The 25254-nt window shown below is 21.1% G+C and overlaps 1 protein-coding gene across 1 annotated transcript; it reads left to right on the plus strand.

Annotated features, from left to right (window-relative positions):
• The first annotated feature begins 2306 nt into the window (after nucleotides 1-2306).
• Nucleotides 2307-20266, plus strand: LOC122512440 (spondin-1). Its single transcript, XM_043628261.1, has 12 exons — nucleotides 2307-2443; nucleotides 10127-10336; nucleotides 11182-11366; nucleotides 12113-12304; nucleotides 14174-14460; nucleotides 14965-15368; nucleotides 15691-15862; nucleotides 17462-17705; nucleotides 18262-18445; nucleotides 18602-18765; nucleotides 19495-19674; nucleotides 20091-20266. The coding sequence occupies exons 2-12, from the start codon at nucleotides 10156-10158 to the stop codon at nucleotides 20172-20174; spliced, it is 2277 nt and encodes a 758-aa protein (XP_043484196.1). The 5' UTR covers nucleotides 2307-2443; nucleotides 10127-10155; the 3' UTR covers nucleotides 20175-20266.
• Nucleotides 20267-25254: the final 4988 nt, after the last annotated feature.

The raw sequence follows: 25254 nt of genomic DNA on the forward strand, positions 1-25254 counted from the left end.
TTGAGTCAATGCTCCAGTTAATTTATTTCTTCATTAGAAGTCTATTTCGAAATTAAGTTAATTTAATAATATACTTATTTCTTCAGTGGAGTATAATAAATTTTATTAATTAAATCATTTCTATTTAGTAAAATTTCATTTTAATTATACATTATTTCTTCAGAAAATTTGATTTAATTAAATTATTTCTTCAGTTGAGTATAATTTAACAAATTGAATTATTTCTTCAGTTGAGTATAATTTAACAAATTTAATTATTTCTTCAGTTGAATTCAATTTTACGAATTGAATTATTTCTTCAGTTGAATTCAATTTTACGAATTAAATTATTTCTTCAGTTTGAATTTAATTTCACGAATTGAATTATTTCTTCAATTGAATTTAATTTCACGAATTAAATTATTTTCACTTCAGTCCAATTTTACGAATTTCTTCACTTCAGTATACAATTTAACGAATTAAATTATTTCTTCAGTTATAGTTTAATTTAACGAATTGTAAATTATTTCTTCAGTTGAGTTTAATTTAACGAATTAAATTATTTCTTCAGTTGAATTTATTTTTACGAATTGAATATTTATTTCTTCAGTTGAATTCAATTTTACGAATTGAATTATTTCTTCAGTTGAATTTAATTTCCCGAATTGAATTATTTTTTCAGTTGAATTTAATTTCACGAATTAAGTTATTTCTTCAGCTATAATTTTAATTCACAAATAAAATGAAAATTAAACTAAAATATAAATAAAATGAAACGAGTAATAAAATATATTATTACTGCTTGTTTATTATAGAAGAAGTAAAAATACCTTCTTTTATAATTTTTTTAATAATTATAAAATAACATAATAATATTAATTTTATTATTAATAACTAATGTATATTAACTTCAATAGGAATGGAATTTTTATCCCCAAAAATTTTCAAGGAAATATTTTTTCTTTCTAATACACTAAAATAGTAAAAAAATTTCGAAATATAATATAGAAAGTTAATAATATGAAAAATATTATATGGAAGAGCGTTAATGAAACTAAATTAATTGTAAATATGATATAGATTTTCCTGAAACTAAAAATATATCAATTTTTTTTTGTTCTTTAAAAAATAAACATATATATACGTTTCCTTCACGATTGTCGTTTATCTTGACGAATAAGTTAATGTGTCGGAGATATTTGATGACCCTTGGTTGACCTCATATTTCTCGATAGTGGCCTCGAATATTTCTCAGAAACATTACCACTAACCACGCGCGTATGCAATAATCTTCGGTTTATGGCTTTATGCAATTTTCCGATTTCATTTTTTAAATATATTTTTATTTGTTGTGTATTTGCGTCTCTATACACAATGTACAGAAATTATCGTTTTTTTCAATTTGATTTTTTCTATTTAATTTTTCTATTTGATTTTTTCTCTTCTTCCTCTTTTTTTTCTTTCCATTTCTTTTTTATATACAATGTGTAATTTAAAATAATTTTCTTTGTTGCTTCTTTTTTCGTTTACGTTTAAAATTGTTTATTTATTTTCATATTTTTTTCGATTTGAAACTTTATCTATTTTCTACTTTTTCTTTTTCTCTTCATTTTCTCTTTTCGCTTTATTTCTCTATATCTTTCTTCTTCTTTTTCTTCTTTTGGTGTAATTTAAAATAATTTTCTTTTTTTTTTTTATTTAAATTTCTTTTTATATTTAAAATTTTAAATTCGTCTTTATCTATTTACTTTATCTATATTTTATCTATTTTTTATTTTATTTACTTTCTACTTCTTCTTTTTCTCTCTATTTTCTATTTTCTCTTTATTTTTCTATCTATCTTCTTCTTCTTTTTCTTCTTTTGGTGTAATTTTAAATAATTTTCTTCCTTTTTTATTTAAATTTCTTTTTAATTTAAAATAATTTTCTTCTTTTCTCTTTCTTTCCTTGTCTATATTGTAAAATTGTTTTATCTACTTTCCTTTTCCACTTATCATTGTCTTTAAAAAAAGAAAGAGAAAAAAAAATATAAAATTCGTTTTCTTTTTCAAGTTTTCTTTGTCTTTAAAAGAAGAAAGAGAAGAAAGAAAAAAGTAAAAACAATTTTTGTCTTTAAAAAAAGAAAGAGAAGAAAAAGAAAGAAATTTAAATTCAAAAACGACTCAATTAACTTGAAAAATCTCCAATTTTCTTTATTTCTTCACTTGTCTATAATCGCGTATAAAAAAATATTTTCAAATGAAAAAAATAGAATAAAGTGCTATGAGTATAATTTAAAGGCAAAAAGTGCGTATTTCCGTAGATGATATAATTTTTGTTTGCTTAGTAACTAGACTTTCCCAATCTGTAGCAGTAGTCCCAAGACTCGAAGTCGTCATCTCGTTTAGTCGTGTCGCGTCAGTCTTATATACGAGCTTTGCTCAACTTGTTGTTGGTCTATAACCGCGAGATTTTAACATAACCGGTGAGTCTTTTAAAGGCAATATTTTCGTGTTTTTTTTTTCTTTCCCCCCTCTCTGCAAATTAGAGACAAAATAAATTTTGCATTTTAATTTTTTTATTAAATTGAATTTTTATTTAATTAAATCACACTGAAGTTTTTTAACTGATGGACCAAAAGTCAACAAATTTTATTTATTTATTTATTTATTTAAGAAAATTTATTTAAAATTTATTTATAGATACAATTCAACGTATTGTTTTTGTTCCTTAGTTCTTTATATAGTGAACATTTTTTTTTAATTATTTCCTATTAACTTGAAAAGAACTGAAAAAAATGTGATAAAAGTTCTGTGTGATATTTAAGTAAATAATTTTTATTTCTTATTTTTAAAAATTGTGTTTTTGTATTTAAAAAAAACATTGACCTCTAACTAATTATTTCAGTTAGTACCTATTAAATAAAAATTTGAATTATAAATACTAATTTTTATTTATGTAATTATTTGTTTAATTATTTTTTTTATTTGTTTACTCATTTATTTACTCATTTATTTATTATCTCATTTGTTTATTTACTCATTTATTTATTTACATATATTTATTATATCTTCAGCCTTTTGGTCCTGAAGTGGACTTGGATTTAATTTATTATTTATTTATTTTCTCATTTATCTACTTATTTATAAATATTTATTATAACTTCAGCCTTTTGGTCCGGAAGTGGACTTGGTTTACATTTATTTACTTATTTGCAATAATATAAACATAATAATAGAATTGTTTTAAAATAAAAGGATTTTTATTTATTTTCTATTTTCTATTGAACAAAATCGAAAGTTTTTAAAATTATTTATTTATTTTATTAAAATAAATTATTTGTATAAACGATAAAAATAAAATTTTTCGTGACACAATTTTTACAGATTATAAACCCGTACAGTGTTTAAATATTATTACTTTTTCTTTACCGAATAAAAGAAAAAAAAATGCATAAGAATGAATTTTATCTCATGACCCTTAGACTTTTGGTTTTTTTTTGTGATTTAAAACTAAAAGGCGATAAAGACTATCGAGATGTTTGAATAAAGAAAACTAAATATAAACAAGAATAAATTGTCCTAAATTTAGTTTTTCGATATTTATCAAGTTTGTTAAATATTTTATTGATTTTTTATTTCAGGAGAAAATTTTTCTTATCTATAGTTAAAATAAATAAATAAAGAGATAAAGAAAGAAAGAAAGAAAGAAAGAAAGAAAGAAAGAAAGAAAGAAAGAAAGAAAGAAAGAAAGAAAGAAAGAAAGAAAGAAAGAAAGAAAGAAAGAAAGAAAGAAAGAAAGAAAGAGAGAAAAAAAGAAAGAAAGAAATAAATATTTAAATAAATAAGTAACAAAATAAATAAAAATAAAAAAGTGATAAATAAATACAAATAAAAGTTTATTTACATTATAAAATTATTTATTTATATTGCCAATTGCTTCCGTGATTGTTACAACATAAAATTTAAATAATAAATTTGCGAATAAATTGTAATTTGTGAAAATTTACATTATATTTATGCAAACGAACATGATGATTAAAAATGATGATGAAGAACGTACAAAATGTTTATGTTGTTAATAAATTAACATAATATGATTTTATTTTTTCGATAGTAATTTTAAAATTAAAATGCACTGTAAAATTTTTTTCTTAAAATTCAAATAATTGACACAGATTATTTATCTAAATAAATGAATATTGATTAATAATTAATAAATTAATAATTATTATTAATTATTAATTTTATTATTTTTATTATTATTTGGTAGTGAATAAGCCATTTTTTTATTCGATTTTATTTATGTTCATGGTATTTTTAATAATATTATTATTTTATTTTAATTTGCAAAATTAAAAATACAAATTAAAATTAAATTCTTTTTTTAATTTTTTTGTTTACTTTTTTCCTTAGAAAAATTGTGATATTAAAAAATTTGTACTTTTTATTTTTTAATTAATAATTTAAAAAATTTTTAATTTTAATTTGCAAAATTAAAATTAAAAATTAAAATTAAATTTTTTTTTTTCAAATTTTTTTGTTTACTTTTTTTGGTGTGAAGAACTTTTATTGGTGTCATTCACCTGACTTTGCGGATTCTTCGCGAGTGATGTTCTCCGCGTTTATACAACGCATGTATGAATGAGTTGTATGTTATCATTATCGGAACCCACGACCGATGTGTCTCGAGCCGCATTATTTCCGGTCTGTAATTTCTATCTCGCATCATTATCAGAATCTCATTTTCAAACTTTGAAAACAATGAGCAAAGCCCGCAAGTGGATAATTTTCCATTTACACATTTTTTTTCGTGTTTCATTATAAAAGAGGAGTGACAAGTTTATATTTAAAGTTTTTTTTTTTCTCTTTAACAATGGCACTTTTATTTTGTTCCATTGTTTATCAGAAGGAGATTTTTAGTTCAATGTTGCCTTATTGCAATCTTTACTAGAACGATAAAATACATAATTATCATTGTTTATCCAAATAAATAAATATTAACTCAAATTATATTATTTTATTTAATTTTTATTATTATATTATTATTGTTATTATTTAAAAAATAATAAATTAATTAAACAATGATGGTATATTATTAATCATAATTATTATTATTATTAATTAATTAAATAAATAATTATTATATCTGGAACGAAAAAATATTGATAATACTTTTTTCCCCATTTTGACCCCCTCACCAAGGGGAAATTTTTTAACATTTTTGAATTATTAAAATTGCTTTTATATTATTTTATTCTATTTTTAGTTTAATTTTCATTTCTAGTTTTGAATGATTTTCTAAACAGGAATTTTACATTATTGAAAGAACAGGAAGTAGACAAGTAAACATATAATATTGTGCAAATGACTTATGCGTAAAGTGGAAAAAATTTCATTTGTAACGATTTTTTTTTTTCATAAATGTTGACATTGAAAAAATAATAGTTCTTCGCCGCAACACAAAAGGAAGTGACAATTAAACAAAACACCGGTTTTTTTTTGCAGCAATTAAAATTAATTTGATCAAAATATAATTATATATATGTCGTCGAATGAAAAATGAATAAGAATCCTACTCGTGTGAATATAAAAAATAATTTTATATTATTAATAAATTATCGATTGCCCTCAAAAAAAAAAAAAAAAAAAAATATACGATATGTTTAGCTAAATAATAGCTTATTGTGATTTTAGTATTTAATTATAAATACACGCGAGTATTGAAAGGAAAAAAGTATTTTATTATGTAACACGATTTTATAATTCTCGTCTTTGTCACTAATTCAAAATTTTAAAAGAGCTTGATTTCAATTTTTTACGGAAAATTTTTTTAAAAAATAAAATTTTCACGGAATTATTCACTAAAAAATTAAAAACAATAAAAAATGTTTTGAATTTTTACAGAATTTTTCAACGAAACAATTGTCAATAAAAAAAATATTTTTAAACTAAAAAAAAAATTTGAGTTTATAAAAAAACTTTTAGTCTGCAAAAATGAAGAAAAAAAAGGTTCTAATATTTATATTTGAATTTTTTTCATTCGTATAAAAATTAATAATTTTCAATCTAATAATAAGCAATTTTAGAAATTCAAATTTTCAAATGACCCCTGAAGTCAAGAGTGAAGGCAAATTCCTTTTTATTATACAATTTAAAAAAGTTATTTCGACTTCTATATATATAGATGCACATGTTTCAAGTGCGTATTACAATATATGAATGCGATGATCTCGCGATATCGCAAGAGCCGTTAAACGTAAGGATGGCAAAAGTTTTGACCTCGTTCTCAGTGTCATATATACATATAGGCACTTGTTTTGTATATTTTTTGTAAATATATTTTTAAATTTATATAATCTAATTATATAATAATAATAATAACTATATAATAATTTTTACAATAATTATAATTATATTATAGTAATTATAATGATATTATAATTTATAATAAAAATATAATCAAAATGTTTACTAATTTGAATTAGTGTCTGACTTTTTGCTTTTGAATTAGTAAAATTGACTAATAAATAGTAATTTCTATTAATTTATTAGTAAAATTTACTTCTTTTGTCTTTTTGCTTTTGAATTAGTAAATTTTACTACTAAATAAGAATTTTTACTAACTTATTAGAAAAATGTACTTTTTTTTGACTTTTTGTTTTTGAATTAGTAAATTTTTCTAATAAATCACAACTTCTACTAATTAGTAAATTTTCTTTTTACTTTTTGCTTCTTAATTAGTAAATTTTACTAATAAATATCAATTTCTACTAACTTATTAGAAAAATGTACTTTTTTTTTGACTTTTTGCTTCTGAATTAGTAAATTTTACTAATAAATCACAATTTCTACTAATTAGTAATTTTTTCTTTACTTTTTGCTTTTGAATTATTAAATTTTTATACTAGTAAATCACAATTTCCACTAATTAGTAAATTTTCTTTTTACTTTTTGCTACTGAATTAGTAAATTTTTCTAATAAATAGCAATTTCTACTAATTATAGTAAATTTGCATAATAAATTAGTAGAAATTATTATTTATTAGTAAAATTTACTTTTTTTTTACTTTTTGACTTTGAATTAGTAAATTTTACTACTAAATAACAATTTTTACTAACTTATTAGAAAAATGTATTTTTTTTTGACTTTTTGCTTCTTAATTAGTAAATTTTACTAACAAATCACAATTTCCACTAATTAGTAATAATTTTTTACTTTTTGCTTCTGAATTAGTAAATTTTACTAATAAATTAGTAGAAATTATTATTTATTAGTAAAATTTATTTTTTTTTCTTTTTGATTTTGGAATTAGTAATTTTTACTAATAAATAGTAGTTTCTACTAACTTATTAGTAATATTTACTTTTTTTGTCTTTCCGTTTTTGAATTAGTAAATATTACTAAAAAAATAAGTAGAAAATCTAGAAATTATTATTTATTAGTATAAAATTTACTTTTTTCGTCTTTTTCTTTTGAATGACTAAATTTGACTAATAAATATTTTTAGAAATTATTATTTATTCGTAAATTTGACTAAAATTTAAAAGCAAAAAGTCAGTAACTAATTAAAATCACAAATTAGTAAACATTTTTCCTAATTTAAATTTAGAGAGTTAATTATAACTACAATAATACAATATCCTACAATATTATTAATAAATAATTACAGTAACTTTTTCAAAATTATTTTCATCATTTCAAATCAATTATTATTTTCTACAATTTTTAATTTTTTTTATGAAAATAATTGAATTTTTGAAAAAAAAATTTATTATTTATAAAAATAATTGAATGATTGCGAAGGAATTTATAAAAAATTTGTAAATAATTGAATTTCTGAGAAATTTGTATTATTTATGAAAATAATTAAATTCCTCAGAAATTTGTATTATTTATGAAAATAATTAAATGTTTACGTACTATTTTTGGGAATTTGAAATTGATTTGAAAATATAATTGAATTTTGGGGAAGAATTTTGTTATTTATAAAGATAATTGGGATTTTGACGAGAATTTTTTTTAAATTTGAAAGATAATAATAATAATAATAATAATAATAATAATAATAAAAATACTCATATGTGATTCTATTTGTTTTATTATCCACGATTGTGTCTGCAATGCATGTGCGCAATCGGACATTGCAGGCTTTGTGCAAATTATTATCACGTGGAATATTCATATTCCACATATGTGTACAAGTATTCAAGGCATACGAGCCTCAAAGAAGACAAGGGCACCCATATTATTTCTCTATGCATATACACACGATTGAATCTTTATAAATGAGAAACCAGAACTTGGTTCTTGTTCATTCCGCGCAATTGTCACTTAAATTGAAATCTTATGCGCAAACATGATGTGTATATAATGTGCGCATGAATAATTTCAGTAATAATATCTTATATGAGCTGGGAATTTGTCAGAATGTATTATTTAACAAGTGGAATTTAGAAGAAGTAAATTATTCTATATCTTCTTTTTTCCGTTACTCTTATTTTCGATTTTCTTCTATTCTTTCTTCTTCTTTCTACTTGTTTTATTTTTAATTCGTAAATCAAAATTTTTCTATAGTTTTATTTTTTTTTTGTGCATTCTTCTAATTTTGTCTTTCATTTTGCCTTTTTTCCTATGTTTTATTTATTTTCTTTTTTAATTTTTCTAATTTTTTTCTAATGGACAATAATGATCTTATATGGGTAGTTTTGATTTTTTTTTAATGCAAAATTACTGCTGATTTTTTCGTTTGTAAAATATAATTAATTAACAATTACAATATGCCTAGTTAATTAATTTTATTACGAAAATAATTGAATTCTTGCAAACAAATTTTATTCCCATAATTTTTGAAAATAATTGAAATCTTTTAAAGAATTTTATTAAAATAGTTTTTGAAAATAATTGAATTCTTTTAAAGAATTTTATTAAAATAGTTTTTTAAAATAATTGAATTCTTTCGAGAAATTCCATTATTATTTAAATGAAAATAATTGAATTCTTGCGAAAAATTCCATTATTATTTAAATGAAAAAAAATTGAATTCTTGCGAAAAATTAGCTTTTGATAATAATTGATTTTTTTTTTTGAGAAATTTCATTCAAATTATATTAAAAGTAATTTAATTCCCGCACGAAAAAATTTTTTGCAAAAATAATTTAATTCTTGTAAAGAATTTTACTCTAATAATTTTTAAAAATAATTGAATTCTCGCGAAGAATTTCATTATTCAAATAATTCAAATTCTGGAGAAGAATGTAATTACAATTTTTGAAAATAATTGAATTCTTTCGAGAAATTTCATTAAAATTCTATTAAAAGTAATTGAATTCACGCGGAAAATTTTATTACGAATATAATTGAATTCTTGCAAAAAATTTTATTATAATAGTTTTTGAAAATAATTGAATTTCTGGAAAAGAATTTTATTAAAATTTTTGAAAATAATTGAATTCTTGCAAAAAAATTTTATTACAATAGTTTTTGACAATAATTGAATTTCTGGAGAAAAATTTTATTACAATAATTTTTGAAAATAATTGAATTCTTTTGAGTAATTTTAATGAAATTATATTAAAAGTAATTTAATTCCCACGAAAAAATTTATTGCGAAAATAATTGAATTTTTGCAAAGAATTTTATTCTCATAATTTTTGAAAATATTTGAATTCTCACGAAAAATTTTATTATTTTTTTTTATTTTTTTTTATGAAAATAATTTAAATTCTGGCGAAGAATTTAATTAGCTTTTGAAAATAATTGATTTCTTTTGAAAAATTCCATTGAAATTATATTAAAAATAATTGAATTCTCACAAGAAATTTTATTACGAAAATATAATTGAATTCTTGCGAAAAAAATTATTACGAAAATAATTGAATTCTTGCAAAGAATTTTATTCTCATTATTTTGTGAAAATAATTGAATTCTTCCAAAGAATTTTATTATAATAGTTTTTGAAAATAATTGAATTTTTTTTGAAAAATTCAATTATTATTGTACACTTAAAATAATTGAATTCTCGCGAAAAATTTTATTCCAAATTTAGAAAATAATTGAATTTTTTCAAGAAATTCCATTATTACTATTCAAAATTAAAAAATACTTTTTTTAAAATTAATAAAATTAATAAGTGTAGAAATAACACAAAAAAATTTACTGTTTTAAGGAAAAAGGGCAACTATAAGTTAATAGAAAATGTTACGGCTAATTTTGGTGACGTTGATCGTCGCCGGAGTTCAAGCCAGTTGTCCAATGCGACCATCCACGGAAGAGGCATCCTCCCAACGACTTCCGGGCGACGGTGGTTATCGCATTTTGATTAGTGGAGATTTCGATAAATATATCCCAAATGCTGTTTACACAATTAGCTTAAGAGGTAAATTAATTATTTATTATATATTATTTAATTATTAATTTATTCAGTTAATCAATTATTTCCAATTTGAATTAAAAGTAATTAACTCAATGAATAATTAATTTGAATAATAAATGATTGATACGAATTAATGAACAGTAATTTAATTAATAAATTACTGCTAAATCGAATTAGTAATAAATAATTCAATTGATTAATAATTAATTATTATTAACTAATAATTATTAATTAATAAATTATACATTATAAATAATAATTGAAAGAATTAATGTTATTTAAATTGAATTTAAAAAATTTTAATAATTAATTAAAATTTTGTATTATTATTATTTTTATTTTGTTATAATAATAAAATATATTGTTTAATATTCACTTTAAATTAGAATTAGTAAAAATATTTACTAATTTGAAGTAGTGACAGAATTTTTGCTTTCGAATTAGTAAACTTTACTAATAAATTTGTAAAAATTAGTATTTATTAGTAAAGTTTACTAATTCAATAGCAAAAAGTCAGTGACTATTAATTTTAGTAATAAATAGTAATTTCTACTAATTTAGTAGTAAAATCAACTAATTCGAAAGCAAAAAGTCAATTATTAATTCAAGTAAACATTTTTACTAATTCAAATTTAATTGAATAAATTTATTTATTTGAATTAATTTAATTCAAATAATTTAACAAATAAATGTGCGATTTGTTATATTTTATTTAAAAAAAAGAAAATATCAACATTCTAGAAATTGATGTGGATTTTTTTTTCAAAATATCAATTTATATATAAAAAAAAATAAAAAAAAAAACCATTTTGCATTCCAATTGGAACACACAAAATTGCACGTTCCAGGCACTCGCAATCATGAGAGACTTCAACAATTTACACGTTTCACGCTATCTATCGATTCCCAACACTTGCCTAATAACCCTGCTGCTCGAATTGGATATTTGCAGCTCTTTTCAGATTCGCTTGCTCAATTTAATGAAGATTGTATCAATACGATATCAGAGTCAACTGACAATTCAAAATCAGAGGTGAGTTCAAAAATGTATTTTTTTCATTTTTCAATGATATACGTGAAAAAAAATTTATCCCTGATATAAAAAAATGTGTATGCAATAAAAAAAAAGTGTTTTTCTAACACTTTGAAACTTTGAGTAAAAAGAATTGAATCTTCCCTCGAAAAAAAATAGACAAATAAATATTTTTCATTGTAGAAAGATTTGAGGTTTTAAATATTTTTAGATTTAAATATTTTTTAATTGAATAAATTCTTAAACATTTTTAAATGTAAAAGAAATTCAATATTTTCCAGTGTAAAAAGTTTTAAATATTTTCTAACTTAAAAAAGATTGAAAATATTTTTTAATTTAAATATTGTTCTAATTTTTAATTTAAATATTGTTCTATTTTTCAATTTTTCAATTTTTCAATTTTTCAATTTTGAAAGATTATTAAATATTTTTCAATTTGCAAAAATTTAAATATTTTCCAATTTCAAAAACATAATTTTTTTTTAAATTTAAAAAAATTCAAATATTTTTCAATTTGCAAAAATTTAAATATTTACGAATTTAAAAAACATAAAAATTTTTCTCAATTTAAAAAGATTCAAATATTTTTCAATTTAAAAAAAATTTAAAAAATATTTTTCAATTTAAAAAGATTTAAATATTTTTCAATGCAAAAATATTCAAATATTTTCCAATATATATAAATATATATATATAAATATTTAAATTCAAATATTTAAAATATGAATAATTTATATAAAAAATAGATTCAAGTGATGTGGAGAGCACCAGCATCGGGTTCGGGTTGTGTGGTATTCACTGCAATGATTTTCGAAGATTCAACACATTGGTATGCGGAAGATGGGGCATTAACGAAAACATTTTGTGAAATGACATCCGATGAAGCCGAAAAATTAGATGACAATAAATGTTGTGCTTGCGACGAAGCAAAATATTCGGTAAATTATTATTTTCTTTCTTATTTACTTTCCATAAATAAGGCGAACTATTTTATTTTGTTATTAACTACCATTAATAATGCAATCTATTTTTTATTATTATTCTCATTGTTATTCTAATTCTTTTTAATTTTCGCTATTATTATTATTATTAATATTAGGTATTATTATTATTATTATTATTATTATTATTATTATTATTATTATTATTATTATTATTATTATTATTATTCTTTACATTTTTAGTTACTATTATAGTTCTTTTCATATTTTTTGACAATATTATTGTGTATATTTTTGTTATTATTATTGTTATTACAATTTTTTATATTATAGTTAATTTATTGTTCTTATATCTACTCTCTAAATTTGAATAAGTAAAAATGTATACTAATTTGAATTAGTGACTGACTTTTTGCTTTTGAATTAGTAAATTTTACTAAAAAATAGAAACTTTTACTAATTTATTAGTAAAATTTTTTTTTTTTGACTTTTTGCTTCTGAATTAGTAAATTTGCATAATAAATTAGTAGAAATTTCTATTTATTAGTAAAATTTACTTTTTTTTTTGACATTTTGCTTTTGAATTAGTAAATTTTACTAATAAATAGAAATTTTTACTATTTTATTAGTAAAATTTAATTTTTTTGACTTTCTGTTTTGAGTTAGTAAATTTTAGTAATAAATAGTAATTTCTACTAATTTATGAGTAAAATTTACTTTTTTTGACTTTCTGTTTTTGAATTAGTAAATATTACTAATAAATTAGTAGAAATTATTCTTTATTTATTTATAAAATTAGTAATTATTACTGTTTATTAGTAAAGTTTGCAGTGCCTGACTGTTTGCTTTTAAATTAGTAAATTTTACTAAAAAATAGAAACTTTTACTAATTTTTATTAGTAAAATTTTTTTTTGACTTTTTGCTTCTGAATTAGTAAATTTGCATAATAAATTAGTAGAAATTTCTATTTATTAGTAAAATTTACTTTTTTTTTTGACATTTTGCTTTTGAATTAGTAAATTTTACTAATAAATAGAAATTTTTACTATTTTATTAGTAAAATTTAATTTTTTTGACTTTCTGTTTTGAGTTAGTAAATTTTAGTAATAAATAGTAATTTCTATAAATTTATGAGTAAAATTTACTTTTTTTGACTTTCTGTTTTTGAATTAGTAAATATTACTAATAAATTAGTAGAAATTATTCTTTATTTATTTATAAAATTAGTAGATATTACTGTTTATTAGTAAAGTTTCCAGTGCCTGACTGTTTGCTTTTAAATTAGTAAATTTTACTAATAAATTACTAATAAATTAGTATAAATGACTTATTAGTAAAATTTTCAGTGACTGACTGTTTGCTTTTGAATTTATAAATTTTACTGCTAAATAATAATTTCTAGTAATTTAATTATAGTAAAATTTACTAATCCAAAAGCAAATATTCAAAGAAAGGTAATTTTACTAAAATAAATTAGTAGAAATTACTGTTTGTTTATAAAATTCACTAATACAAAAGCAAAAAGTCAAAGAAAGTAAATTTTCCTAATAAATTAGTAGAAATGACTTATTAGAAAAATTTTCTAATTCTAAAGCAAAAAATTCAGTCACTAATTCAAATTAGTAAATACATTTTTACTAATTAAAATTTAGTGAGTAATTTTTTCTTATTTTTTGCTATTTTAAATTTAAAAAAAAAATTCTTTTCTATTTTCTATTTTTTTGTTTTTATTGTTACTATTATTTTTGTTTCTTTTTGTTATTATAATTATTATAATGCAGTTGTCACTATATTTGTTTTGTTATTTTTTTCCCCTATTATTGCTGTCAGTAAGACGATATTTCTTCTTTTATTCTTAAAATTAGATGATTATGGAGGGTATTTGGTCGAATGAGACTCACCCCAAGGATTTTCCATTTTCCCTATGGTTGACCCATTTCAGTGATGTGGTCGGTGCAACTCACGAGACAAATTTTTCCTTTTGGGGTCGGGATCACACAGCATCCGATGGATTTCGTCAACTCGCTGAATGGGGCTCTGCATCCGGATTGGAAGCCGAATTAAAATCCCAAGCTCGCCATCTGAGAACTTACATCAAGGCAGCTGGACTCTGGTATCCCAATGTCAACACTAATACAACCGCAAATTTCAGGTTTTCATTTCTCCTTCAGTGTCCATTAAACAAAAAACAAAAAACAAAAAACAAAAAACAAAAAACAAAAAACAAAAAACAAAAAACAAAAAACAAAAAACAAAAAACAAAAAACAAAAAACAAAAAACAAAAAACAAAAAACAAAAAACAAAAAACAAAAAACAAAAAACAAAAAACAAAAAACAAAAACAAAAAACAAAAACAAAAAATAACAAACTAACAAAATAATTACAATAAAATAAATAAAAAATAATTACCGAAAAGTAATTAAATATTAATTCTACTAGAAAAGTAATTAAAAATAAGACCAAAAAAAGTAGGTAACTTGATTGAGCAAAAATTATTTTTACTTAAAGAATTATTAAATTTATTTAAATAATTTGTAAATAAATTAATTTTATTAATTTTATTTATCACGAAAAATAATAATTTAATTGATTTAATGAATTTTCGATATTTCAGAATTAAAATAAAGTAATGAATATTTTGTTTTTTTTTGGCAGAGTTGACAAGAAGCATCCGTTATTGTCAGTTGCCTCAATGCTGGGACCATCGCCCGATTGGGTCGTGGGTGTGAGTAAACTAAATCTCTGTCAAAAGGATTGCTCCTGGGTTAGGAGTATGATCATTGATCTTTATCCATGGGACGGTGGGACAGATAATGGTATCAGTTATATGTCACCGAATTCGGAAACTAAGCCGAGGGAAAAAATGAAACCAATCACAACATCATATCCGGAAGATCCACGATCACCATTCTATGATCCCAGTGGAAAACCAATGCTACCATTGGCGAGACTCTATTTAAATAGGGAGGCAATTGTTCCAAAAAGTTGTGACGAACAGAATCTTCAGCAACAAATCGCTGAATTTGAAGTCACTGAAAATACTGAAGACACGTCTCGACGTAAGTTTATTGATAATTTTTTTTACAAATTTTTTTTTTAATTTTAAATTATTTTTTTATTATTTTTTTTAAATTATTTTTTCAACAAAAAAATTTTTTTTTAATTTTTAATTTTATTTTTAACAAAAAACGAATTAAAAGTGTTGCAAAATAACACTTTTAATTCGTTTTTTGTCTTAATTTGATATCCTTAGAAAAACTGTGAAAAAATGTATAGGGAACAAAAATTTTACTTGGCACAGCGATTTGTTTAAATAACGAAAGTTTTAATTAAAACTGAAAATTTAGTGAAATTTTTTAATTGTATTTTCTTTTTTTTAAGCCGAATGCCTAACGACGGAATACTCGCCATGGTCAACGTGTTCGGTGACATGCGGCAAAGGTTTGAGAATGAGAAAGAGAGATTATAGAATTCCGGAAAAAGCAGCAATGATGGGTTGTAATAGACAATTGATTTCTAAGGAAATGTGTCTTGCTTTCAGTGGTGAATGTCCGTGAGTAAATAAAAATTTATTTCAAAATATTTTATATATTTAAAAAATATTTCATGTCTGACTGAAAATATTTTTTTCTACTTTTGTATAGAAAATAGAAAAATTAAATAGAAAAATTAAAATTATTTCATGTCTTACTGAAAATTACTTTTACTACTAATATCATAATGTCTACAATTGGAGAAAATCATTGTCTGACTGATTTGTGTTTGTACTACTGAAATATTTTTCTGTTTGTACTACTGAGGTATTTTTTTATATTAAAAAATGTTTCATGTCTGACTGAAAATATTTTTTACTACTTGTGTATACAAAATTAAAATTAAAATTATTTCATGTCTTACTGAAAATTACTTTTACTACTAATATCATAATGTCTATAATTGGAGAAAATCATTGTCTGACTGATTTGTGTTTGTACTACTGAAATATTTTTCTGTTTGTACTACTGAAGTATTTTTGTGTTTATACTACTGAAATATTTTTCTATTTATACTACTGAAGTAGGGTAAACAATACAATAGAATACTTCAGTAAATAGAAATAATGTAAATAAAATAAAATGTAAATAGAAATCAGTCAGACAACAATGGAACGATTATGTCTGACTAAAAATTAACTTTTCTACTGACAAAAAAAAATTTCAAGTGCTGTCTGATTTAAATTTACTGTTACTACTGAAAGTAAAAAATGAAAACGGTGTCTGACTGAAGTTTATCTTTACTACTGAAAATATAAATATGAACAATGTCTGATTAAAAATTTACCTTTACTACTGATACAAAAAATTTCAAGTATTGTCTGAAATGGAAAGTACGTCTGACTAAAATTTGACTTTACTACTTACACACCACATTTCAAGAACTCTCGGATTAAAATTACTTCTACTACTGAAAATAGAAATAGGAACAATGTCTGACTAAAATTTGTCTTTACTACTGATACGAAAATTTCTAAGCACTGACGGATACGACTGCTAATACTAATGACAAAAATTCCTAAACCTGTCTGACTATATTCACTTTTACTACTTGAAATAGAAATAGAAACAATGTCTGACTAAAATTTGGCTTTACTACTGAAACGAAAAATCCCAAGTACTCTCTGATTAAAACTTTCTCTATGCTGAAAGTAGAAATAAGAATAATGCGGTGTCTGACCAAAAGATGGTTTTTACTACTGAAAAATTTCAAGTATTTTATTGATTTCCTAACTTTTACAATTGAAAGTCTAAATAGAAACGATGACCAAAAAATATTTGATTAAATTTACTTCTACTACTGAAATACGAATAGAAATAGAAACGATTATGTCTGACTGAAAATTATTCTTACTACTGATTTAGAAAAATTACAAGTTTTATCCGAAATAAAAATGATGTCTGACTGAAATTTTACTTTCACTACTGTCTGAAAAAAAAATTCTTCTTTTATAAATAAATTCAAATAAACTTAAATAATTGAATAAAAAATTTTTTTTTTAATTTAAAAAAATTAAAATTAAAAAAAAATGTTAAACATTTTAAAAAAATAATAGGAATTAAAAATACTTAAAATTGAAAATATCTCATTTTTGCCAACAAAAACTGGTTTTTTTTAGAGATGACGCTGAAAATGAGGACAAAGCTTTCGGTATTAATGAGTCCGATTGTGAAGCATCGAAATGGACCGAGTGGTCCGAGTGCTCGGCGTCTTGTGGTCCTGGCCTGACAATGAGAACAAGAAAGCTCGTCAATCGAAATAATAGAAAAAAATGCAATCACGTCACACTTATTGAAAAGTCGAAATGCATGAAATCAAATTGCGAACCTGGAACTGAGGAGATACTTGATCCCAAGTGCTCTGTAATTACAATTTCTCATATAAATTCTTTCAATTTTTATCCTGTTCATTTTTTATTTATTATTTGATTTCTTTTCTCTAAATTCTTTCTATCTCTAATTTGCTATAATTTTTATACTTTTATTTTCAATTTCTATACTTTCTTTCTCTCTGTAATTATTTAATTATAATTTATTTAATTTATTTAATTTATTTTTATACTTTCATTTTCAATATTTTTATTAAATTCTTTTCTTACTAAAAATCTGCTTTCTTTAGTTTACAATATCATACAGTTTTTCCGAGGAGGCAAAAAAAGTTATCAAAATTTTCACGATGCATTATTTTGATACTTTTTTTTGTCTTAATTTGATATCTTTAGAAAAACTATAATATAATTTTATACTTTAATTTTCAATCTCTTATTTAATTTCTTTCATTAAATTCTTTCTCTCTTTCTTTAGTTTACTAAAATAATAGTAATAGAAAATAGAAAATAATGCAAAAGCAAAAAAAAAAAAAAAAATACGATTTTCGCAATTCTGAAATAGGTAAAAAAGAGAGTAAATGAAAATTAAGGTTTCAGAATGGTCAACGTGGTCGCCTTGCAGTGTCACTTGTGGACAGGGTGTGAGAATGAGAATGAGATTATTAACCAGTGATCCTACATCACACGCGGAATGTTCCTTAAAAATTAAACTCATACAGCAAGTTGAATGCACGGAATCTGAAGAGTGTTCACTCGACATGGCTACTGCTAAAGGTAAAAATAATTCTTACCATTAAAAAAATTAATTTTTGATAATAAAATAATCAGATTTTTCGCAAAAAAAAAAAAAAACAAAAAAAAAATTTTTTTTTGTATAAGCAACAAAAGTACCAGAAACTAAAAAATTTTTTCAATTTCTACGATTTTTAGTTGTTTGTATGGAAGAACAAGAAATTGGTCCTTGCAGAGGACGATTTGAGCGTTGGTCATTCGACACACGTAAATTAATGTGTGTTCCATTCATTTATGGTGGATGTCGAGGAAATAGAAATAATTTCCAAACTGCCGATGAGTGTACGAAAACTTGTGAAATCGTAAGTTATTTCATTGATATTTTCATTTATTTATGAAATATTTTTTTAATATTATTTTAATACTATTTTTTTTAATGTTTCATTATTTTTACCTTTTAAGTCATTTATATTTACGTACAAGTATTTGTCTGACTTGAAATTACTTTCACTACTGATAACAGGAAAATAAAAAAAAACTGGAGAATATTCAGTCTGACTAAAATTTACTTATACTACTGATTAATTAATCTTTACTACTGAGAACAAAAAAGTTTTTAGTCAGAATAAAAAAAATTTGGTTCGACAAAATTTAACCTTTACTACTAATGTCGTAATTGTTCGAATCAAATCAAAGGCTAAAATTGAAAACTAGAATTAAAAATTAAAACTAAAAGTAAAAAATAAAACTATAAAAGTAACTGAAATGAAATAAACTAAAAATAAATAAAACTAAGAACTAAATTAAAAACTAAAATTACGAGAAAATAAATTCCCAAAAATTTGCAGTCTGACTAAAATGTAATTATACTACTGATACAGTTACTCCGTCTGACCGGAATTGATCTCTACTACTGACACCAAAAAAAAAACTTGACGGACTTTAAGAATTTGGTCTGAATAAAAAAATTTGACTCTACAAAAAATTAATAATAATTAAATAAACAATAAATAAATAATAGTAGTTATTTAAAAATATAAAAATATAGTAAAATTTAACATACCTGAGGTTAACGAAAGTTATAAATTCAGGTTCGATCGGCACTCACTGGTGGTCAACAGCAATCGAGAAAACAAGATGAATCTATTTTTAATAACAATCAACTTGTCAATAATCCTAAAGTTGATTGCATGGTTTCACCCTGGTCACCATGGACAGCTTGTAACGTTTCCTGTGGTCACGGCTTTGTTTATAGTTCACGATTCATCAAGGTTAATATCTATATAATATAATTAAAAATTAATTTACACATCTAATCAAATTAATTAATAAACTAACTCAAATTTATTAATAAATTAACTCAAATTAATTAACAAAACTACCAAAAATTAATTAATAAATTAACTCAAATTAATTAACAAAACTAACACAAATTAATTAATAAATTAACTCAAATTAATTAACAAACTAACATAAATTAGTTAATAAATAATTAAAAATTGATTAATAAATAATTAAAATAGAATAATAAATAATTAAAATAGAATAATAAATAATTAAAATTGATTAATAAATAAGTAAAATTTATTAACAAATAAAAATAAAAATTACAAAAAAAATAATTTTTCAAAAAAAAAAAAATTTTCTTTATTGTATTAAATTTTACCTTAAATTTTATTTTTTGCAGCGACAACCTGAAAATCTAGGTGCTCCTTGTCCAAAGAAACTTCAACGAAAAGCCCGTTGCACTCTTGCACCTTGTGATGATTAAAAAAAAAAAAATAAAAAGTTGATAAATTTTTTTAAAAAATGTAAAAAAAGGAGCTGAAGTCATAATCAATAGAGGCTAAGATTGATGTACAAGTATAGTTTTCAGATATTTTTTACTTTTATAAAATTCTTTTTTAAAAACACTGCACTGATCAGAAAAGAAAAGAAAAAAAACCTTTAAATCTAGTATAATCGATTACTCAAATATTGTCGAATAAATATTTATTTACTTCGAAATAATTTTTATTTGACTACGTGATAATATTTGCCTGAACTGCAAAATATTTGTCGTTCATTTTATTTATGTAAATAAAAATTATTTCGTCAAAGTAAATATTTACTTTGTAAAATTTTTTATTTTTTACTTTTTATTTTATTATTTCTTTAATTTATTTTTTATTCTATTTTCTATTTTGGAATCTTCATTTTTTATTTTCTTTCTTTATTTAATTTTTTATTCTCTATTTCTCAAATTTGTTTATTTATTTTTAATTCTCTGTTTTTGGTTTCTTTTATTTTGCTCTCTATTTTATTTTCAATGTTTCGTTTTATTTTCTATTTTTCATTTTTTTTTCTATCTCTGATTTTATTTTTCATTTAATTTTCTATTTTTACTTTAAAATTTTTAATTTTTAATATGTTTTACTTTTTATTTTTTAGTTTAAAAAATTATTTTACCACTCAACAGATTACTTTTTATTAATCTGAAAGAATCATCGTGAAAAAAAAAAATTCAACGATAATGGAAAAAAACGAGAATACGTTAAATTTCCAGACTTTTTATTAATATTGCAATTTTTTTTTTCGATAATATTTCTCGATCCACTGACTGACGAAATATATATAGAGTTACAATATATTTGTATTAAAACGTATCGATGACCCGCACCAATTACATTATTTTCCCATTCAAAATATCCGGAGCATAAATAAAGAAAAACATTTTTTTTCCAACTTTCATCTCTCGTTGACGACAATAATTAACGAAAATTTTATTTAAATTAACAGTATTGTCTGTATATAAAAAAAGAACTCAACTATAAACAAAATCAAACAAAATATATTTTTTGCTTCCTTTATTTCTAAAAACATTACTCCATATAATATATTTTTTTTTTTATTAAAAAACTAATTAAATACTTAAATATTAGTCAAAAAATCCTTAAATTAAAAAAAAACTAAAAAAATAACGACTAAAAATGAATTTATGAAATTATTTAATTAGAAAAATAAATTAAATTTCCATAATATACAATTTTTCTACAAATCTTTTTGTTTGAAAAAATAATGAAAAGATTAAAAATGAATTAAGGAAAAAATTATTTAATTAAAAATATAAATCAAATTTCCTTCAAATCTTTCTTTTTTTTCACTTTAGGTGTAAAATCAGTAAAATAATAATTTCTTTTTTTCCTGTTATTTGTATGTACATTTATAATCTTAACGTTTAAGATTTAATGACACTGTTAGGACCAAAATGATGTTTCATGATAAATTCGCTGATTTTTCTATAATTTTTTCTTGTTTTCAATTTCTGGACCCAAACAGCGTTTAAAAACTTTTTGTATATTTTTTTTTAAAGATGAATTATTATAATAATTTTTCTTTAAATCTTAGACTTTAATCCCATTAAGCGCGCAGTTATAACGAAAAAAATACCAAGAGAATTAAAAATGTAAATTGTATATTTTTCATTTTTTCTATTTATCAATCTCGTTTTTCAGAATAAATAATTCGCATTCATTTTTGATTATATAAAAAATAATCTCAACTTTGAAAAAATACTCTATTGACTATGGAAAAATCTTTGTTTTTCTGTCACGGACATTCTAATTCGTTCTTGATATTTTTTTCGAAAGTTATTTTTGTTTTTGATTTCTCTTTAGTTTGATTAACTATATTTGTCTTGTTGAGACGTTTGGTCAATGAGATTTTTTTTGTCGAATTTAATTTTTTTACTCTCTCTTTTTCTTTACGATAAAGAAGCATTTTTTTTTCTAACTTCTTCTATAATTTGCTATTTATTATATTTTTATTTCATAAACTCTCGTTTTCTCTCGATTTACAAAATTAATTGAAAATGTATTTTACAAATTGTTCGAAAAGAAAATATTTTTTTTTTAAATATACCCTTTTTTTATAATTACAATCAGTATACATGTATAAGAATTTTTATTATGTTTCTGCGAAGAGCATTATTGAGTGTACTACAATATTTTTGAAATTCGTTTCAAGCTAAAAGAGCAGGGAAAAAAAATTTATTTGTGTTTTTTGTAATTAATTATATTATTTTTATTTGAATCGAATGAAAATAATTATTTTTATTAAACAAATAATTATTTTTATATGACAAATAATTATATCAAGGAATTAAATTTTTTTTTGTAGCTAAATAATTATTTTTTAACGCGTAACAAAAAATATATTATTTTGATAATTATTGAAATCGAACAAATAATTATTTTTATCAAATAAATTTTATTTGAATCTAAAAATAATTATTATCTTTCGATAATTAAATTTAAATCGTAAAAATAATAATTTTAAATTTTAATTCGACAGTACAAATAAATATTTTTTTCAAATAATTTTTACTTTGAATCGAAATAAAGTTTTTATTTAATTCAGAAGAAAACATTGCATTTGACTCAAATAAATTTTTTTCCATTGCATATTGAAATATTATGTCAGGGAGGGAGAAAGAGAGAAAGAGAGATGATAGAAAATAGAGGACTTGATAGTTATGAATGTGATTAAATTTCACGAGAGTTGAAAAAAAATTAGAGCCGTTTCAAGCAAATATTGAAAATAAATCCAAATAATTCAATTCTAAATGTCACGATTTGAAGAATTAATGGAATATTTTTTTAATTATTTAAAATTGAAAAAATATATACCAAATTCTTGAAAATCGAATGACAAACAGAAATTGTTAATAAAAAAAATTAGTTACATAAAAAAGATAATTAAAAAGCCGAAAAAAATCGCAAAAAATGATAATAAAATTTTTTTGTATTAATAGGCTTGCAATTAAAAGAAAAAATTAAATTAACAAAAAGTAAATAAAAGGAAATAAACAAATAAAAATAAATTAAAATAAAATAAAAATAAAATAAAAATAAAATACAAATAAAATAAGAATTGCGAATAAAGAAATAAAAGCTAGAAAATAATGAAAAAAAGAATCAGGGAAAATTAATAAAAAACATTTTTTGATAGCTACAAAATTTCGAACAGAGATTATTTTCTATATATCAATTTTTCTTTTGATATATTATAACTTTTTTAAAAGTAGATTTTGAGAGTATTTTTCTTTATAATATAAGAAGTGAAGAAATATCTATTTATTAGAATATTAATATTATTTTAAAAAAATTAGTCGAATAGAACGTAATTACGTTTAAATTACTTATTATAAATTAATTAAATTACGTTTATCGTATTATAGGCCTATATCTCGAGTATATTTATACCGCTTACTTTAATTATTATTTTCTTTTGCGTTTACTTCACTTATTCTTTGGAGCTTCTTCTTTTTTTAATTATGTAAATTGCTCTATATTGTTCTCCTTTCTATCAGATCTAAGCGACATTCCCCTTTGTGGCAGTTTCAATTTTTTTTATATATCTATATTATTATATTTTTTAACAGTTATTACTGCAATCTTTTTTTTTACAATGTATACGATTATTCACAGAGTTTAACTTTTGTTTTGAATAATTTTTCTTCTTCATTTGTAGAATTTAATTTCTGCTTGTTTTTTTTTGTTGTTGTTCGTTCACAGAATTTAATTTCTTAATTGTTGTTTTTTAGTTCGTTTATACAGAATTTAAATTTCTCATTGTTGTTTTTTTTCGTACGTTTATAGAATATAATTTCTGTATAAATTTCTATTTTTGTTATTTTTCTTTTAGTTAGAAATTAAATGAAAGAAAAACAAAAAATTTTTTTTTAAATAAAGTCATAATGAGTACGAATTTTATGTCACAAATCGACAATTTCATTTCAAGTTTTTCGTTTTCATAGAATTTTTTTTCTTTCATTTTTGTTTTAAATTCTAGTTTTGTATAATTACAGCGTATAATGACAATCATGCAACAAGTTTTTTGATAATTTTAATCAGATAGAATTTTTTTGTTTTGATTTTGCTAAAATTGTACAGATTTTGAACTAGATTTTTTTTTATTTATTTGAAAGTAATTTAAAGCATTGAATATACGAAACCGAAATTTTTAGAGATGTGCAAATTGGAGAGAAATTAAAATTAATTTTTAATTTTTATAAATTAATTAATCATTTTATAATTAATTAATGAATTAAGTAATAATTAATTTTTAATTTTTAATTGAGGACTGAAAGTAATTTTTTTAAATTTAATTTGCAATAAAAAAATATTTATATCAAATAAATAATTATTTACTTGTACAAACAAAATTATATGCAAACAAATAATTATTCGAAACAAAAAAATAACATTATTGTTTTGATAATTATTTCAATCAAACAAATAATTTTCATTAATTAATTCGTTTTGGTAATTATTTGTATCAAATATTATATAAATATAAATAAATAGGTTTAAATAAATATAAGTCAATATAAACAAATACAAATAAATATAAATAAATATAAATAAATATAAATAAATATTAAATAAATATAAATAAATATAAATAAATGTAAACAAATATAAACAAATGCAAATAAATATCGTAAGTAAATATAAATATTTATAAATAAATAAATTAAAAAAATACATGAATATAAAAAAAAATTTCAAACCTTAAAATTGCATCATCTTGTATATCGGATCTGTGGAATTATTCCCGAGTTAGTTTCATCCGCAATTTTTAAAGTCGCGATTTGAAAAGTTTCTAAAAATTCCTATATTGCACTTTTTAGAATATTTTCGGAATAACTGTAAGAAAAAAGTATCGAAAACAATTTTTTTTAAAAGAAATTATCAGAAACGTTTTTTCTAAAAAAAAATCCACCCCTCCCAAATAATCAATTATTAATTAGTTAATATAATTAGTCAATTAAATGAATATAATTATACCACATTTGTTTCATATTTTTT

This window comes from Leptopilina heterotoma, unplaced genomic scaffold (genome assembly GCF_015476425.1).
Source record: "Leptopilina heterotoma isolate Lh14 unplaced genomic scaffold, ASM1547642v1 Lhet_99, whole genome shotgun sequence".
NCBI classification, from domain to species: domain Eukaryota; kingdom Metazoa; phylum Arthropoda; class Insecta; order Hymenoptera; family Figitidae; genus Leptopilina; species Leptopilina heterotoma.

Bases quoted from the DNA above. Each gene is read 5' to 3' on its own strand.
- LOC122512440 (XM_043628261.1), top strand. From the start codon at position 10,156: ATGTTACGGCTAATTTTGGTGACGTTGATCGTCGCCGGAGTTCAAGCC. The intron at 17,706-18,261 runs GTAATTACAATT...ATGAAAATTAAG, and splicing joins TACTTGATCCCAAGTGCTCT to GTTTCAGAATGGTCAACGTG. The intron at 19,675-20,090 runs GTTAATATCTAT...TATTTTTTGCAG, and splicing joins ATAGTTCACGATTCATCAAG to CGACAACCTGAAAATCTAGG.